The 19213-nt window shown below is 40.1% G+C and overlaps 1 protein-coding gene across 1 annotated transcript in view; it reads right to left on the reverse strand.

Moving 5' to 3' along the window:
• Positions 1-8450: 8450 nt before the first annotated feature.
• fat3b (FAT atypical cadherin 3b) overlaps positions 8451-19213 on the reverse strand; it is a 59179-nt gene continuing 48416 nt past the window's right edge. Inside the window, exons 48-52 of the mRNA XM_031872572.1 lie at positions 18373-18628; positions 13236-13334; positions 12520-12579; positions 12247-12285; positions 8451-9211 (exon numbers count right to left, since the gene is read on the reverse strand). Coding sequence (XP_031728432.1) covers positions 8451-9211; positions 12247-12285; positions 12520-12579; positions 13236-13334; positions 18373-18628 — 1215 coding nt within the window. The remainder of the gene's footprint in view (positions 9212-12246; positions 12286-12519; positions 12580-13235; positions 13335-18372; positions 18629-19213) is intronic.

Genomic DNA, 19213 nt, shown 5'->3' on the forward strand with positions numbered 1-19213 from the left:
CCTATTCCCAGCGTGACTTCCCAAAATCTGCCTTTCATCTCAGCACAATGCTCCAAGTGCACACACAGCGTGGGTCTGCACGCGGGAAGTCCAATCAGCACACTGTGACTTATGTGCAGCTTTTGTCGAAGATGAGCGCGAGAACATTTTGAAACTTGCACACAACACAAAAGCAGACAATGTGTTTTCATTGGGTCTTAAACTGATGTCTGTATAGGTATACATTTTCTGATTGATCAGGGTTATTAAAACCTGTGTAACACAATAACATTTTCAATAAAAAACACACAAAATCATTACAATGTTAAACACCGCTGGTGCTAAGTCTTTCAATTGTGAACGCGATACACTATTGGTTTAACCAATATCATTTAACCGATTAATGCATCCACCAGGGTGAATTGTTTGGACTCCGGATTCACTTTTTGCACATGTGCAGCCAGAGTGAGTGGAGGTGGCAGGTTTATCCCATTTATCCCAACTGGGGGCAACAGTGCAGTCAAACTCTCCATCAGATCCAGTAGATTCATATGTCCTTGACACTGTCAGTGCCTGTGGTGACACATTGAGGCGAGCGCCATTGACTTGTTTTCAATACTGTGCGAATGGCTGCAGCAGATGCCCCTCAAGCACAGCAGCAGGCACAGATTAGAGCAGTAGTGACAGCCTCAAAGCAGGGCGATGTGATGACCAGGCGACAGACAGCCCTGGCTGACCTCACAATCAGATATTATACATATTCACTTTGAATACGGAGACAAAGTCAATAGCAGGGGCCGAACAATATACAATATCACACATCAAGAAAACCAATGGCATGATGTGCACAAAATAAATCGGCTAAATGAAAACTGCAAAATCCTGATAATGCTGTGCTATGTGTATGGTGGACATGCTTCAAAGACTTCTGAATCTATAACCAATGGGATTAACTGTGCTTGCCCGCTCTGAAAGAACCTTGGATAATCTTAAGCATGCTCACTCATGGCAGTGAATCATATTGTTAATATTCAAGCAGAAACAGGGAAGTGGATGAATGATGAGCAGACAAACTGGCCACAACGCATCAACACTGTCCTCTACAAGAACCCGTAGCATACCTGCCCCTTATGGCCGTGTTCTTTGTGCTGTTCTCTACAGGACAGCATGACTTTGTCAATATTGCTGAGTCTTTGTTGGCTCGCTCTCAGAGCCAATGTTCTCCACAAAGTTTTGTTGAATGACGAGATGATGCCACCAAAACAAATGTCTGAGTATGTTTTAAAAGAAAACAAAGGAAAAATAGGTTGGCAATATTATACTGTCGGTATATATCTTTTTGCCATAATACAGTATATTGAAGTAACGTTAACACCTGTAACCATATTTGTATTGCAGTCATGCATAAAAGCAACACGCTCACTGAGATGACCGGTTTGGAGGAGAAATATGTTGCAGTTTTGAGTAGCATTCAGCGTGGATACAGCATGTGATAATGTTGTAGTGCATTATAATATAACCCAAATTATCAAAATATGTTTATCGGTCAGCCCAGTCGGACTAAAATATGTCAACTGTTGGATGATTTTTTTCTGTAGTATTAGTATTGGTCATTTGACCAAAATGTGTTTAAATAATGACCTGTTGCCATTAATAACTGCATATTTGATCAATTCTTGTAATAACATATTTTTAATAGCGTCACATTTATATTTGTAGATGACATATCAACTTTGGCAGATGGTTTATTTGAAAATGAGAAACCTGTGACCCTTTCTCAAGAATAATCACTCAATATTTGCACACAAAAAAAAGGAAATGTATGTTAGAAATGTATTAACCCTTTCATCAAGGGCAGAAAATTAGAAAGGGATATCATAATTTGAGACATAACAGTAACTAGGCAAAACCTGGTTTTGTTGTGTTGAGTGATTTGTTTTGAATATCTTTCGGGAATTGCATCTATTGTATATTGGTCGGTCAGTTCATAGTTTGGTGCCAAATCTCAAATACTGTATGTGCAAAATGGGCCCTAAACCAAGAACTGTTGAAAAAGATTTTAGTATAATTTGGAATTGCTGACATTAGCTTATCATTGTTATCACAACAAGGAAACTGACTTAGAGTGCAGAGGTAGAACCTTTTTTGATCCAGCAGTATGTCTGCAGTGTCAAGAAATTTAAATTGAAACATTTTTTTGGAACAGAGTCTTGAAATGTAACAGCAAGTATTCTTTTTTGGCAGAGTTTTGTACTCTCTAGTTGCATTTTAGGTGTGTTTGTTCATAATGATTATTTGAGTCGTTAGATGGACTGTAAAGGTTACTCCCACAGGCATTCCACATTTACACAGTTCAACGAAACCTTATATAAATTGTACAGTTGTTGCAAATCCGGATAATTATTCTGCTGGTGAGCATAAAAACCTGTGATGATCAAAGCACATTATAGAGCAGACCTCCATCTTACCAAAATCAGATCTCAGCAATCTCGAGGGCGACTGTGTACCAATTCCTCAAAGCCAAAGCAGATAACGAGCTGAGCTCTGAGGCCCATGATGCAGCCAAATATCGCAGCAGCATTTTTGATCCATCATTCTGCCTCACCTCTGTTTAAGGCAGCATTTTTTTACAATATCAGAACAAATTGGGGAGTGTTATAAATTCCACTGAAGGCCCCTGTCAAATCAGCATATCAGAGCTCAAGCCAAGAGTTATGGACGGTAAAATAAACATATCTCTCAAAATGAAATTCAGCTTTTTCTTTGCTGCGTGTGTAGTTTGCAGAAAGTGGCCATGATGGAAAAAAAACATCTTTCCATCCAAAGAAAGTGTGCGACAATTTGTCTTTATGTTAGAGAATTGCAAGAGTATTCGGAGAGCGCAGACCTCGTATCCCCTCCAAAAATTGAATGGGTTCTTCCTTCGCCCATGCTTCACCCTACCAATTTTTGGGAAGAACGGGCCAGTATTTTTCTGTGATCTTGCTGACAAACAAACCGAACCAAAAACACACCATTTTTTTGGCGAAGGTAATAAATCTGTTACAACCACAGGGAGCGGGGGCTGGTACACAGCTTCCTCTGCTCCGTCAAACAAGGCTGAGAGCAGCTTTCTCATGTGAATACACATGACCCCCCCCCTGTTGCCTTGCTGTAGCAGTAGGCATGTTGTGTCTGATTATACTCGTAAGATTAAAATATTCGTGAATAATACATGTGATGAAATTGCTTCAGCCACAGACTGCATTTGTGACCACTATGGTCATGTGTGTGTGTGTGTGTGTCATCAGAAGCAGATGTTAGGCACATAGATTAGGTCTGGCAGTGTGTGTGTAATCCTGGTGTTACTGAGAACAGCATGGTTTTATAATCACCCACACAGCTACCCCTCAATAAGCAGAAACTGGGGAATGGTGTACTTTTTCCACTTCTCTGTACATCTCACGCCTTTCTTACATGATCTATCCTTTATTTCCCAACTCCTTTTTTATGTAACATCCATTCAACCTTGTGTCCATCCCTTTGCGTAATTGCTGTGTCTGGCCAGATCTGCAGGAATGTCATGGTGAAAAAAGCAGAGAATAATGAGAGGTGGGGTGTGGGGGTAGAAAGAGGTTTGAAGTGGCTTAGCGGACGCTATGGTTTAAATACCAGATGGTCCAATGAAAAGCCAGCAGAGCTAAAGGGACTTACAGGTCCTTATCAGTTTCCTCTGATGCATGATGAACAAACAAAACAGTCACTTTGTTTATTGCTCTCTATCTCTGTCTGTTTCTCTTTTCTCTCGGACGCCCTCGTATTTGCATTTGGTTTGACCCTGTGCCTGTCACTAGGACAGCCAGCATGCTTGGAATACATTAAACAAGCAAGATGGTCTTCAAGAGTGTGCCAGACAGAGCATGTAACGTATTGGCACGTCGCATAATCATTGTCCGAATAATACAACAAACTGTGAAACTCGATAAAAAAAATTGTTTGTATTTTTTTTGTTTTTTCATCCCCCTGACCAGACAGCAGGACTATTTCTACCTGTGGTGTGTTTGCAATGTTGTTGATGCTGTGTGTACCACACATACGGCTGGAGGCGGAGGTAATGTTATGTAAGGTTTTGCCGGTAAGGATGCATGTCTTGTGGGTAACAACTCTTCTTTTTCTCCCTCTAAAGACACAAAATGAAGGCAGGATGAACACAAGAAAACAAAACATGAATGAATAGGTGGATTCAGAGAGAGCCGACATGCCGCCTGCACCCCTTTGAGGCGTTTGGTTATCATTTGAGACATCTTTTGCATATTATGCTAATTGGTGAAACATTTCTTTCTGTGTGGTCTGTGTCTTGTTGTGGCAGGCAGGGGTAATAGAGGAAACATAGTTAGGTGTTGTGATCACATTGGGGAGCAAAGCAGCCTGATTATTTTTGTGTCTGTAAAGTTGGAATGAGTTTTAGAATGTCTCCTGCAGTAACGAATGTTATGTGAATTTTACACAAAACTGCATGATTTATTTTTCATGGGCTTCGGATTCATCTCCTTCCAGGTTCTGCCCTGTACCTGCCATGTTTGAGTCTTTTGTGGTTCACGGTTCCTGCAGGGAGAGAGAGAGAATAGAAGTGGAACAAGCCAGCCAGCATTTGACTATGAGCTATTTCCATCTATTGCACTGACACAAACTGGCATGCACTAAAATATATATGAAGTGTTTCACTCAAAAGTGATATCCACTGTTCAAAAAATGTAACACTTACTCTGACAAAGTGATTGCTGTCATGAAAATACAGCCATTGCTGCAGCTGCTGGTTTTCTTAAAATGTACCCTGCAAACAGTAAATGACTTAGGATGTAATGACGCATTCCTGAAACGTTTCTAGATCATTTTAAAGATTCATTTTTTCCCTCTAACCTAAGATCTTCAGGCATGCATTCTACCACTGAATCCTGACTTATCTCAGTGCATGCATACACAATACACGTTGCACTGCATTAAAGAAACGTAGAGTATTCTGGCATGTTGAGCAAACATCTGTACTTCAGCACATGCATGGACACACGTATAGTACACGCACATATACACCTTAATTGGCCAAAACGTGTGTGTGTGTGTGTGTGACACGGAAAATAAAAAACAATCATGATCAGGGGAATGTCTGGTTGACATGGGAATGTTTTCTGTCAGACAGTCAACCTAGAGGTGTTTATCCGAGGAGGGTTGGATGATAACAAGGACAAAGTTTGTGTGTCAACTGCACAGGGGCGGAATAATCAAAAATCACAAAGGTTCCTTGGTGCATTTCCTTGTTAACTACACACAGAGTGAGTGCTGAGTGTAGACACGGAGCAAACTGACCGGTGCCTGCCTTCAAACTTTTGTCACCAATAAATAATTATTGACTGGTCACCTTTTCTTTCTTTAGGATTTACATAAAGCCTTTTACGAAATGTCACTTTACATGCCTGTAGCAGACCTTGTAACAATCAGTAATTAAGGTTGCTTTAATGTGGATTATGAGCAGAGATGCATGTTCTGTCAAACAAATACACAGTGAGGCTGTGGAATGCGGTTTGCATTTTTCACGTGTGGCTGATAACAAACTCGTAACAAATTTCTGCACAGACAGCAAAAGTATTATATTCACAGACAGGTGCTTTTTAAAGACGCATGGTCTGCAGCATTTTACCATAGCACTGGGTCAGTAAAGAAATAAAGTCAAAGAAACAAAGATTGACACAAAATAAGCCGGATACATCTATTCAAGTCAGCAAAGAAATCAGTTCTTAGGGAAACGGAAGCACAAGATGACGCTGAAATCAGCTCAACTGTTCAGCGTAGACAGCCAAAGCAATCTTAGCCACGATCATAACACACTTTCCAAATAATAAATAAAATAAAATGTATTATTTTCTTATTATATAGTTTATGAACTTAACATTCTTATGCCGTCTTCCCGGGACATGGATGACATTAAGCTCTGCTAAACCTGCCAGATTCCAGTCGGGAAGGAGAGAAGTACATATAAGAGGCGTGACAAGACTAACTTGATACGATTAAATATTTTTGGGGGGTTATTTATTTCACGTAGTCTGCGGTGAGATATAGCTCACCTGCTACAGCACACCATATCAACAACATATTCACCCTTAATATGCCATTTTCTTTCCAGTTAAGTTTTGAATCTGCTTGATTGTAGCATATTCTTCAAGTCCTTGAACATCCACACTGGTACACGGACATTGTGCTTCAGCACATCAGCCACTTGAAATAACTGAAGATCCAGCAGTCTTGAAAGGTAATTTGCGAGATGATTCGACCGTAATGGATGTCAATGGAGTAGTTAAACTTGACAGCAAAGGTTGCCCACTTGTTAGCAGTGTTGATTTGCAGCATTGAGGTTCTAGGTTTTGCTTGTGCTGTGCAGAGTCTGCATGTTCTCACAGTATTCCTGTGGGTTTCCTTCCGGTGCTCCAGTTTCCTTCCACAGACATGCAGGCCAGGTGAAGTGGAAACTGTAAAGTGCCCACAGGTGTGAATGTTTTTTTTGTTGTTGTCAGTCTGACCTGTCCAGGATGTTTTTATATCTGTTGCCCGATGCAAGCAGAGACACGCTTCAGCAACCGACTTACAGAGTGAATATGAAAAGGAACAGGTGAAGAGGATGAATAGATGGATGGATGGATGGACACCATAGTGTGAGGCATGAATACATTAGGTCACACTCAGCCTGATCATGAATATGTTAAGACCTGTCAGTTGGTATGTTGGTTACTATTGGTGTTGGTTGTTACAGTACTTCCAAAGAGTTACTCCATATTGTACCTATAACATGTTCTACAGTTATTCTTACAAAACTACATTCTTGCATTAACAAATCAATCCATTTCTCCACTGGCTAGCTAACGTTTCTTTAATAACAAAAGAAATTTCCGATTAAAAAAGAAAATAAATTTGAATGGTATTTTTTGTTAGATTTCATTTCATTTGAGGGCTTTTCTTTCTTCAGTGTTACATCTTTATGAAGATGCACGTACAGTGCATACTGTCCTATGTGGATGATTTGCATTCATACCTGGTAATAACTTCTATGTTCTTTTTATTAAGAGCTCAAAACAGTTTGTTACGTATATTGTTTTCAGTTTACATCATTAAGTAAGATATTTGTCTCTCCACCACAAGAGGAGTGTTTTTTGCTAATTTTTCACTCTTTTCAAATGAAACATGAGGAGTCATGTTTACCAGAGGATATTATAGATGAAACGTGAGATCAATGCAGATTAGTGCAGCCATTTCTGACAGCAGACATTTAGTCTGGCTCATTGACAATCCACAACTGTCCTGAACTGCAGGTATGAATATGTTAATCCTTAAATACTCCTAGTTCCCACCTGTGTGTTCTGCCTGCATTCCAAAGTTGTTTAACATTGAGTTTACATTACCTATTTGTGTGTGTGAAATGGGAACACAGCAGCATTTATCGGTGAGGCAACCATGTGTGCATGTCTTGGGTGAATGATTCTGTACTTCACGGATGCATTTCCACATAGTTCTCTAAGCCTTTTAGCACAAAATCCCTGTCACATGTTAATACCAAGAGTAAAGCTGGATTCATTAAATTCTGCTAAAAGTTCAGCTTTGGGAATATATACAAGGTACATATGTACATCAGAATCTGTGTGCATAAGTGAACCTGTATATTTCCACTGTCTTTCATAACTGCAGAGCAGGTACTGTGTTGTATGAGTAAAACAGAAAATATGTAATATTACATAAAGTGCTGTATTTAATAGCTATATGATCCTGACGCGGTCCCAAGCAACCAAACAGTGTAAGTGTAATTAATTAATAAATATAGAATAATGAATACAGATCTCCTGGTATCAACGTCTGGTAATCTTAATAACATCTCTGAGGCTATATCTGGGATGTGGGCGAATAGTTTTCTTCAAAACAACCCCCAGCATGTGCCAATAAAATAATAAATGCATCAACTATTACACGGTTGAGCAAACAAAATGATTGTGCGATTTTAAAAGAACAAAGTATGAAAAACACGACAACATGTTCATACGTTGGGATCATCTTAAAACAGAGAGACAGGTTTCTTTCATATTTTGATGTTGATAAATGCAGTGCTCCAGTAGTTCCATAAATAATAAATGCAATATCATTGATTCACAGCCAATCTCCACTAACTCTCCCGCTGCACAGGTGAAGGTGTCTAGAGAACACATATATTTCTTCTCATTCCTCCAGCTTATAAATGAGCCGGGGGATTGGTGGTGGATTAGTGTTTGCTTGCAGCGGGATAATAACGCGGGTTGATCAAAGTATAAATAATAATATTCACCTTCTTAATTATTTTGAGGTGGTGGACCAACGATGTAATAATATAAATGTCAAGTATAATCAGAGTGGGTCATTGCCTCTCTTTCATTTATAAAGGAATATTAAATCTGTTTGTTTTAAACAGTCTTGTGTGCTCATTTAAATTCATCCCAGTCTGTTGAGGGCTCAGATTGGGTAGAGGCTCTGTTTACTCGTGTGGCTCTCCGGGCTCTGAGGGACACCAGGTTCAGTAGTCTCTCTAGCTCATCCCCAGAACCTGCCAGACTGCTGGAGCCGAGCGCACCGCGATCCTCCTGCGATCCCCTCCACTCCCCTGTCTGTGAGTCCCATGCCCTTAGGGGCGGCAGAAGTTGAGCCGGATGCAGGTTGATACCCGCGGGGCTTAACGGGTATCCTTCGTAGGCCCGTCGGGTTGGGGGTAGAGTGTCATAAAGGCTCTCTGTGTCTTCACCTTGCTCTGGGTCATGGCTGGACTCTCGGTATTCCTCGTAAACAGGCGAGGAGCTGTCTTCACAGCTGTCATGGCCGTGCCCCTGCTGCTGGTCTCTGTGGTCCTGTAAGGCCCCCATGTCTCTGCTCATGTTGCCTGTGTCCTTTCCTTCCCCGTTGTTCCTTCTCTTTTCTTCTCTTTCCAGGATGCGTTTCCTCTCCCACTCACCCGACTGATTTCTCTCCCACTGGAAGTTCCTCCTCCCGCTCTCCCGTCCCCGCTCCCGGCCCCTGTCACCACCGTAGCCCATCACTTTGTAGTCCAGCTGGAGAGACCGTGTGCTGCCTCCTCGCCTGATGTTTTGGTGGGTCTCGCTGAGGTTGTAATGGGATCCCACCTCTGGTAGACGCAGGCATGATGGTGACAACCAGCTCGAAGTCTGACTAGAAGCCTCCCAGCGGTATGCTGAAAAGAAAAGGACAAAATAAACCTTTTTGAATAGCTTGGAGGACTTTCAGTGATTAATAGTACGTCTTTAATGGAACAACAAGTAGAAGCGACCTACTTAAGAGACTTAAGAAAAGATTTATTTTTTAGTTAACAGACTGTGTTAGGAGCCTGCGGCTTTATTCCCTGGACAAACAACTGCTGTCAAATCACTGGAAGTATGTAGTTATCTCTTGAATGTGTGTGTTACGTTACTAACAGTATCATGGCAATCTTATCTTCAGGAAGTAGGTGAGTTGACAGCAGTGAATTGTGCTTTCAGTTACTAAAGGGACTGATCTGAAGATGTTCACAATTACTTGAACCACTCAGATTCCATCTCTGCTCTCCTTAAGCCACAGCAACTAACTGTAGGAGCAGAAAAACAAGGTGCCTTTTATAAAAACAAAAGTATAGACTCATACAGAAATGATCCTCTCAATCATCACTTATAACCTTTTCTAAGAGTGTGTGTATCTGCAGAGACTTTTTTTCTTAGTATTTTGCTGTGTTTGGGACATTTCTGGGCTTTGTCCTTGATGAAAAGGAAGCAACGGGTTGCCAGATTGTAAGTATACCTCTTTGAGGACAACTGCGAAATGGACACAGGGCTGAAAAAACGCAACAGCACAAAGCTTGTTCCAATATAAAAAGAATCGGGGGTTGGCTTTCACCCGAGCACACTAAACAGCCAAATCCTCCTCATTCCGCCTTTTTTAAAAAGAAAAAAAAGATCAGCCAATGTTCCCAACATTAATAAATAGCTTGTGCATATACTCTGGCTTGTTGTGTTTCTCCTCTTTTCCCTTCCCTCGGCTCATTATCTACTCCCTTGATCTCTTTTTATTTTCATAGAAATGTGTTGGTTGATAATTCCGTGTATGAGAGTGTGTTTGTACATGTGAGTGTGTGCTGCACGTTTGAGAGTACGTACGTGCACGTTTGTTTGTGTCTCTGATGCAGCAGGAGGCTTGTAAATGTCTTTGATTCTTAGTGTTTCACGATGGAGTTTACGACGTGTTGTGTGGGACTGCGTATTTACATTGTTTAATTGCTCCACTTCTCATTTAGAATTTATGAATGTGCAAATAAAATCAGTCAACAAAAGTTGCTTTTTTTTCCTACAGCTGAGTTCATGCTGTTAAATGGACTGACACACAACCCCTGAACTAATCCGCTACTTCCTACAAAACTACAGCATGCAGGTTGCATAATTCATAGTTAGGGTAATGAGCTGTGAGTGAAAAAATATCATATTGATGAAGAGAGAGAAGCCAGAGGGGGTTATCGTCTGTGTGGGACACTTCATAAGCAGTGCCAGCTCCTGGTGTATAATGCATGACACGTGTGGACAGAGATATCTAATAGACTGCCCTGCCAACAAACCACACACCATGTGGGAGTTCTTACTGCATGCCATGCTGCTGAAATATCTCTATCTCTGGTTGAAATATGTTCAAATGAAAAGGTAAAATAAAATAATAATTAATATAATATGAATGAATGTTCTTACAATCCACAATGTACTCTTTGATGAACTCTACACAAATCTCATCTTTGCTCTGCCGGTGGCGACTTGCTGTCAGTGAAGCGGGAAAACAAGACAAGTATCTCATGGGAAAGGAAGCCTTTGATGATAAAATGCTTTTCTCATCGAAACGACTGAATGCAGGAAGACACGGTGAGTTATGACACGGAAGACAACCGGATAATGGAAGAGGGAGGCTGGCAGAGAGCCATTTAGCATATCACAGATACATGTAAACAGACAGATGCACACACCAGCCAAATTGATAAAGCGTAATATAGACACATACATGCACATGCACACTGTATTTGTACACACGTTATCTCATGCAAGCAGGATTAATAAATCAAATGGAGAATAATAAACATAAATCATTTTTCTTTCTCTCATCATTTTGGCATATTTGTCCTGTTCATGCAGTTGTTTCTGCAGTAAGCTATGTTTGGCTTGTACAGTATGGTCATTGTCACTTATTTTGACATTAGCACATAGCTAAAATTGGAAAACGTGTTTGTACACTGAGCCCACTGGGTTATTTGGAACGAAGGACTGGACAACACTTCCATTCATCAATTAATTATCTCTGGCTGAAATAAAGCTCCTTGTGCTTCACTCTGCTGGCAGCGACAGAGGCATGAACGCAGTCTTGCTCTGGGTAAGTCTGGGTAATGCAATGCTTTGTGGACCCAGTTAATTACATGCAACTGAGAACAAACAGACTTTCTAACTGTGAGCCAGATAATATTGGTTTCAGGACTGTAGCACAAGCAACTGACAAGAACATCAGGTGCAACTGGATCATGCCTTTATGTTTTTGTTTGATCAAAAGCTGTTTTATAATAAAATAAATAATAAAAATGCGCTGCAGAATCTGTATCCTTTTCAAAAGTTAAATAACTACAACACCAAGATTCAATTAAGATATTTATCTGCGTTTGTTGGCTAGGAAACCCAAAACACATTTTCCACAAGCTTTTTAATATATATAATGGGGGTAACTATGAAGGTCACAATATTGATATGATATTTATGAATGTTATTTGGGAGAACACTGATGTTTTGCTACTTATTAATCCACTCATGATTGCAGAGAGGTGTTTGAAAGGAGGAAGTGTAGAGAGCCCAACTGATCCTGCATTGTTTTTAAGTCAATGCTGATGTTGATCATTAAAATCTGCTTTTTTTTTATTTACATAAAACCAAAACATAAACTGACATCCTTAATGAGGACCCATCGATATTTGGTCATTAAACCAAACATTTGTCGGAAGAAACTGGGAACCTAAATTTACATTCAAGTCTGGTTAACAAAAAATGTGCATGAACAGAAATGGTAATCTGTGCTGCACAGGGTATGATAAAGTCATTCAGAGTAAAGAATGTAAAGAACACAAAAGGCTGGGTTTGGGGATCACGGCTTGAGAAATAAGGCCAAAGGGATGGAAAGTTTAAAAGATGTTTTTAAGTTGCTTTCCATCTCACTCACCAGGGCTGTTCCGCAGCTGTTCATTGTCCATGTTTGACACTACAAAGGGAGAGAGACTGAGTCAGAGAGAGGCCGAGACAAACAACACAAAAACCAGAGATCCAGTGTCAGAAACTGACAAAAATATTGGAAATCTAAGCAGGATGTTGAACAGTTGAGGCGTGGCTGCTTCCAGAACATTATGTCTCAGAGCTACAGCACTGAACAAACACGTTGGCATCAGAAGACAGACACAAAAGAGATAGAGGAGTTAACAGAAGATATTTTTCATACCTTCACTTTCAATATTATCAACAGCATCATTGACTAGACGTATGACTGTCACTATGGAGGCTAGGCAGAATACAGAAACAGAAGAAGAACAGAGACAATGTCAGTGCATTTGTGAATAGGGTAAGGGTTAATGTCATGGGTGTATCTGAGGTGAGAAAAATGTGCATAAGCATGTGTGTGCACCTCATAAGTGGGGAGGGAGACAAAGTCTCTGCAGCTACAGTAATTAGACAGGAAACAAAGCATCTACATGGGTTCCTTAACGGAACAATACACGCACACACACGTGATCATTAAGGTGTTAGGCCGCCTAACTTTAAACCAGGGAAAGATCAATAGTATTGAGTTATCTGGGGGAAAAGGCACACCATTTTCCTTTCTACTGAAGACTTGTGCATTTGAAACATATGGATTTGGTTGCATTCAGGTAGCTTTCATGAAGCATTTTTAAAGGTCTATTTTCAGCTTGCTTTTCAATATGTTAATACAGCTAATGCATTCGACTAAAAGTGAAAAAGTGGACCATTCCTACATTCAGAGAATTTTATCGACAGCAGTGCTTCCCAGCGTTTTATGCATGTAACTCCTAAATGTGCAGCAATGTCTGCTTGGAGACCACGTTTCCCTTATTTTGAATATATTTTAGAAGCCTTACGGTATGTGGTAAACTAGTAAAGTGCAAAGTATGTGGGGTTGTTTTAGCATTAAAGTCTTACCGTTGTCATCAAAGACCTCCGAAGTGTAGGAACTGAGGGAGTGTTCCTCAGAGGTGGAGTCTGAGAGACATGCCACCTCGTCCACCAGCTCCGACACGTCTAATGTAACACACAAAAAAACACAGGCACATTTTCATTTCCTGGAAGCATTTCTCTTAATAACCAATGAGCCATATCAACATGTCCCACTCAAAATAAAAATAAAATGAATTAAGCCAACATAAATTCAACATTTGAAGGCTATCTTACAATACCGACATGCCCATATGTACATTTATGGAACTATTGAATGCTGTAATCATTGTTTTTGTCCATCCTGGCTGAAGGGATGTCTTCAGGATGAACAGGAGAAAGTACTACAGGAACCAAAACCCATTTCAATCTATATATGTGCATGTTGGTATTGATTAATATAGGCTTGGACTATCGACACCCAAATATGAATTCAGGTCTGTTCTCAAGGGCTGCCTAGAGCATTTCCAACCAGCTGGAGGTGTCATTGAGAGTAAGAACCCCAGAGTTACCTGTTCTGGTGTGGTTTGCTTAAGAAGATACGAAAGACAAAGTCCTCTGAACAGCAGGTACAATGCAGCCCAGAGTACAACCAATCACATAGTTGGTGTGGCCATCCTGCTCACACTGCAGTAATCAAAGGTAGAGTCACAGACCTGACAATTTCGTCTGTGCGTACAAGTCAGATTAAATTTCATTTGGAGAAAGCTGCCAGCTTTAGGGTCTCCAGTTTACCGTAACCTGCATGACTTTCGAGGCAACATCTCAAATAAATACAAGCCGGCAAGATTCCTGACGAAATTTTCCTCTGTGGAGCTGTTATTTCGGGGTCAGAATTGCCTCTGAGTGATTGTTTTTCAAACTACTGCCAGCGGGGCAGAGCAGGTGCTGATGTGTCACAATGGCTTCAGATAACGGCTTGTGTCTGTTGAGCCAAGAGACAGGTACGTAGCTCCACCAGGTGATCTAATTTAGCAGCAATGAAACGCCTGGTTTCACATTAGTGTTCAAATTGGCCATACACAAGACCAACAGAGCAGAAATCTCTGGTATGGGCTTTGAAAACAAATCTATTTGGAGTATAAAACAGCTTGTAAATAAGAGCCGACAGCTTTGCTGATGTGATTAAAAGTAACTTTTGGCGAAACTAAAGAGGCTTTATGTTGTTATGGCGAACAAATAGGAAAGAGCAGAAAGAGAAAACACTTTGCAGACATTTCACTGCAGATTTAATAACTAATAATTAATTAATATCAACATATGTAATTTATAAATAATTCAATTATGAATTATAAACCCATAAGTTAGTATAAAAGAATGATGCTACTTAGCTTATGCCATAAGCCACCATTAGTTTAACTAACAGAATTTAACATGAGATTCAAACGCCAAACAATTTTGGAAAAAATAGGAAAACCTCAAAATGTATTAATCTCAGGGTTGCTACGGGGTTCTTCTCACGGAGTACAGGGACATATTATTTCATATACACACAAATCAAAGGATCAAGTTCTTTATAAATGAAATATTTATTGGAATAACTACACAACTAAACTACTAAACAGAAAATAAATGAATGGATTGAATGAAGAATATGATGAACAGTACAATGAATACCGATGAACCACACATATATGAAAAGGATTACATGTGACCAGGTAGAATCAGTGACTCTTATCATTGATTGATGTCTGTCAATTAAATCCGTCGTTTGACGTTTCTACCTTAAATTTGCTCAAAACATTTATGCACCGTTCAGCAGCTGAGAGTTTGAGAAGCACCGGGGAAGACTGTGAAGCAATTTATGTTAGTTCTAATTTAAATTAAATCTTTAGGTCCAACTTATTTCTATGTACGATTTTTGAAATATGCGACTTAAAATCATTTGGCCTAGAACATCAAACTCATTTACATTTGGAAATGTTATCGTTTCACCTGACGGCTCTGATGGGCAGATGGGAGGTTAAGCTGTATGCGGCTGTTCCTCCTCGGGCATCTCTTCATCTGGAAAGTTGTTGGACGATCGTAGTTGGTCGAGCTACTCTGTGGCACTTGATTCGGCTTTCTCTGATATCTTCAGAACCTGGTCGTCTTCGTCGTTGAGGTTTGGCTTGATCCATTCTGCCTCGTCTCCATCTTTCTCAGGTTATCACCCCCCCCCCCCCTTCGCAGCAGCAGGGGTCATTATGGCACCTTTGCCAGTTTAAAATGTCTTTCATCTTAGAGTCTTTTCTTTAAGACTCTTCAATAATTGCTGGAATAAATCTTCAGCAGAGTGGTGCATCGCAGGTAGAAGCTGCATGGCACTTTAGACGGCACGGGACCATAGTTGACAGGTCAGGAACACAAAGCTAGAGAAGAGGCGGAACCAAAAAGCCTTGAGGGAGAGCTCCGGTGTGCAGGATTCAAAGTTATTGGTCATTGTTGTAACACATTAGAAACCAGGTGAAGGAAGGCACTTCTTCAGGTTCTGGCTACTCGGGTCGGGGCTGGATGTCCTCTCAGAGACGTTCCGGCTCGCAGCGGGCCTTCGAGCCTGCAGACGGACAGAACTGCCAGTTTTATGGCAGGAACAGCAAAACCACTCCCATCTTAACAACTGTGTTGATTATGTCATTTAACCTTACTTTACAGAATTAATAATAGTTGCTTACGGAGTCGTTTTAACTCTTCCATATTTGAACGCGGTGCTATCTCAGCTGCAAAATGATACCAGATAGTTTGATATAAATCACGGAATAAAACCTGATCAATTAAAGATTGAATGACTTAAACAATTACACAACATAGACAGACATTGTTATTATGACACAGACAGACATATGTAGATTTACACGTGTACCTATATGTATAATAAAACCACAGTCAGTGCTATTATGCTGGTCACAGAAATCCTGTGCAGAAATGTAACAGGTGAGCTTGAAGTGCTGTGGTTTCCAGCTCTTTCAACTTTTTTATAAAAGCCATTAGTAAACCACTTTCTCTGTTTGGCAAAGCAATAAACAATCTGTTAGATTACCGTGGATCGTTTTAAGAGGTTGTGTGATTGGTGTTTGCCTCTCATAACACAGCATGTCTTTTTGTCACCCTTGTCTGTCACATCTTCTGAAAACATCCTTGTCTGTTTCAAAATCGTGTTTTATGGACAGTCTGCGAGCAAGCAGTCAGGACTTGGCCCATCTGATAATCAAAACTCTGTCCATGAGGTCCAGGATGTCTGGACATCAACTTTAGCTTTCTGAGCCCAAGCTAGGCGGTCATGGTTCAGTGCGTATGGAACAAGACAAATGCTCCTGTGGGAATGTGAGCAGTAAGGCAGTACCATCAATAAAACTATACAAGGAAGGCAGCGCCACAACTGCTGGTCTAATGCAGGTGATGAAACACCTCAAGTAATTATTATTATTAATATTATTATTATTATTTGTAAGTTTCTCTTTTTTCCATTTATTGTTTTTCCTCATGGAAAGTTATTTGTCATTGTGCCAGTGACTACCCTGCCATGTGCCAACCTTGGCAGCCATGCCTGAGGTTACGGACCAAAACCCCTCCTCTAATCCTACTGCAAACACTCAGCCAAACCTCATTCTGGCCCCAAACCTTTAACACACCCTGCACTTTTCCAATTGTAAGAGCCATCAGGCTCACTTTTTCCATTATTTTTCTAATTTTTCCATTCACATCAGTTTACATTATTTTTAATTAGAAATACGTATTACCACTAATACTAAGCCCAACACAGGTCTAATTGAACTCGACAGAAACAGCTTCACAAGTGTCCTGTAATAGGTCCAGTAATAGTTGTAGCTTTTGAACTGAAAAGCCCTCACTTAGGTAGTTTACTCCATCTACATTATTACAGGAACTGATGTTATGGTGTTCCTGTGAGGCCGGAGTTGTCAAAGTCATTCAATCATGAAACTTTTATCAAAACATAATGAAGATCAATATGATCTAGACATCCTATACTTGAGAGTATCAAAAACAAAAACATTGGACCAGATTCGTTAAAGTATTTTCCAGTTATTTCATTATTTATGACATTTAATTTATTCATCAGCAGCAAGTAGTGACAGAAAAACAACCAATATGTTTCCTCAGGTATTGACTTGTGCTCATCTATTGAAATGTTAATTATTATACTTGTTTGTGGTTGCTGTGGTGTGAATAAATAGCCAAACTGTTTCCAATTGATTTAAGTAAACTGTTGATTAACACTGGAGTCATTCAACCAATACTATGAATATTATTTTGCTATATTACATTTTAATTAATGGACTGTGATGTAACTTTGACCCCAAGGGGCATAATACCTTTCTTTTAATGTGCATACACTCAACAGGGGGGCATAAAAAATAAAATAACCTATTTCCCATTTCCACAGGAAGAAATCAATAATTAACAGGCAGGAAGTTTCCACCGCAGGCTGTATTATTCAAACAACTGGTTGGACAGAGAATCGAAATGTGTGACGTCTGCCTTAGCAAAGAGATGCAACATGGTGAACTCTGCTCTTGCTGTTGACAGCATTGGCAGCTAAATATCAGACTGGAATTATCTGACAACTACTTCTCACCACTCACCCTCAGTTTGTTGTCCTCTCGGGTGACAAAGGACACTTGGACGACAAAAAATGGTAGAGAACTTGACCGAAAAGTTTCTTTGAGTGGCAGTGTTCTAACTACTCTGATTTTGTCTTAACCTTTTTTTGAGCAAAAGTAGGACAAGAACATAGGAGATCACTTCTGGCTGATTACCCTGCCCATTCAAACAGAAGTGCACCGGAGATGTGAGAGAGTTATCCAGATAGAAGAGGACACAATTGCCAATTTGAGCAGTGTAAAAGGAGAGTGTGTTATATTATCATTTACGGCTCGTAATTTGGAAAACTAAAATGAAATTATAGCAAAATAAAAAATATGAACCACTCTTGCGTTTACTCTTGGACACTTTCTTTGATGTGTGTGATCAAAAGGCATAGATCACTGTGAAATAAGCTCTCTCAGTGGAGATGATGGTACGGGTGTAACACAATGAGATCATGGCCTGTGTACTTTGATCAGAGGTCAGACACTGTTTGTGCATGTGAGTGTGTGAATGTGCATGCACATGATGGCAGTCTTACCCTGTGGACTGTTATCCCTCTGTGTTCTCTCCAACTCAAAAGCTCTCTGGCCCCATTCCTCCTCTCTTTCATCTCTCCCTCTCTCCAGCCCTTCCTCCCTCGTTTCCTCTCCCTCCCAGGACACTTTGTGGGCTGGACTGTGCTCTGAGTAGCATGCTGATGCAGAAGGGAGATTGGGTGCCACGCTGCACACAGCGATGCCTCTCCTATTGGCCACGCCTCGCATGGTAGACATGTCTGAGAGGAAGCTGCTCATCTGTAGAGACAAAAGAAAACAGCAATGCTTCCAATAATTCTCACTAGTGCACAGCTTAAAATAGTCACAAACTAATCCATCATTTATTCCTGTGAGAAATGTTTGCTAGAAACTACAGTGCCCATCTGTTTTAGCAGCCTGTTTTTTGAAAAATGAAAGTTTTGATCCATTTTTAAAGATGTATGTCTTACGTTAGGGCTGACAGCCACCAACTGGTCGGACATGTTTTTTTTAATAATTTTTTTTTTTATGGGACTTGTTGACTTGTTGTCCCATGGCTGTTTGTAAGAATAAGAGGAATAGAGGAAGTGAGTAGAGGTACATGTACATGAGGGGTCAGAAGACTAGAAAGGTGATATTTGAATGCAAGTTAATTTACCAATAATATATCATATTATTCTCTTATAAGTATATTGTGTGGAACTATGGAATTATTATATTAATTTTAATTTCAACTAAAACTGCCACAACAAAGTCTCTGTGTCATGTAAAGTAATTTTTTGATACACATAACACATTTTTTATATATATATATATATATATGTATATTGATGAATAAATCATTAATACACACACATGCAAGCT

The sequence above is a fragment of the Anarrhichthys ocellatus genome, unplaced genomic scaffold, assembly GCF_004355925.1.
Source record: "Anarrhichthys ocellatus isolate YVR2014 unplaced genomic scaffold, GSC_Weel_1.0 scaffold65, whole genome shotgun sequence".
In the NCBI taxonomy this organism is placed as follows: Eukaryota; Metazoa; Chordata; class Actinopteri; order Perciformes; family Anarhichadidae; genus Anarrhichthys; species Anarrhichthys ocellatus.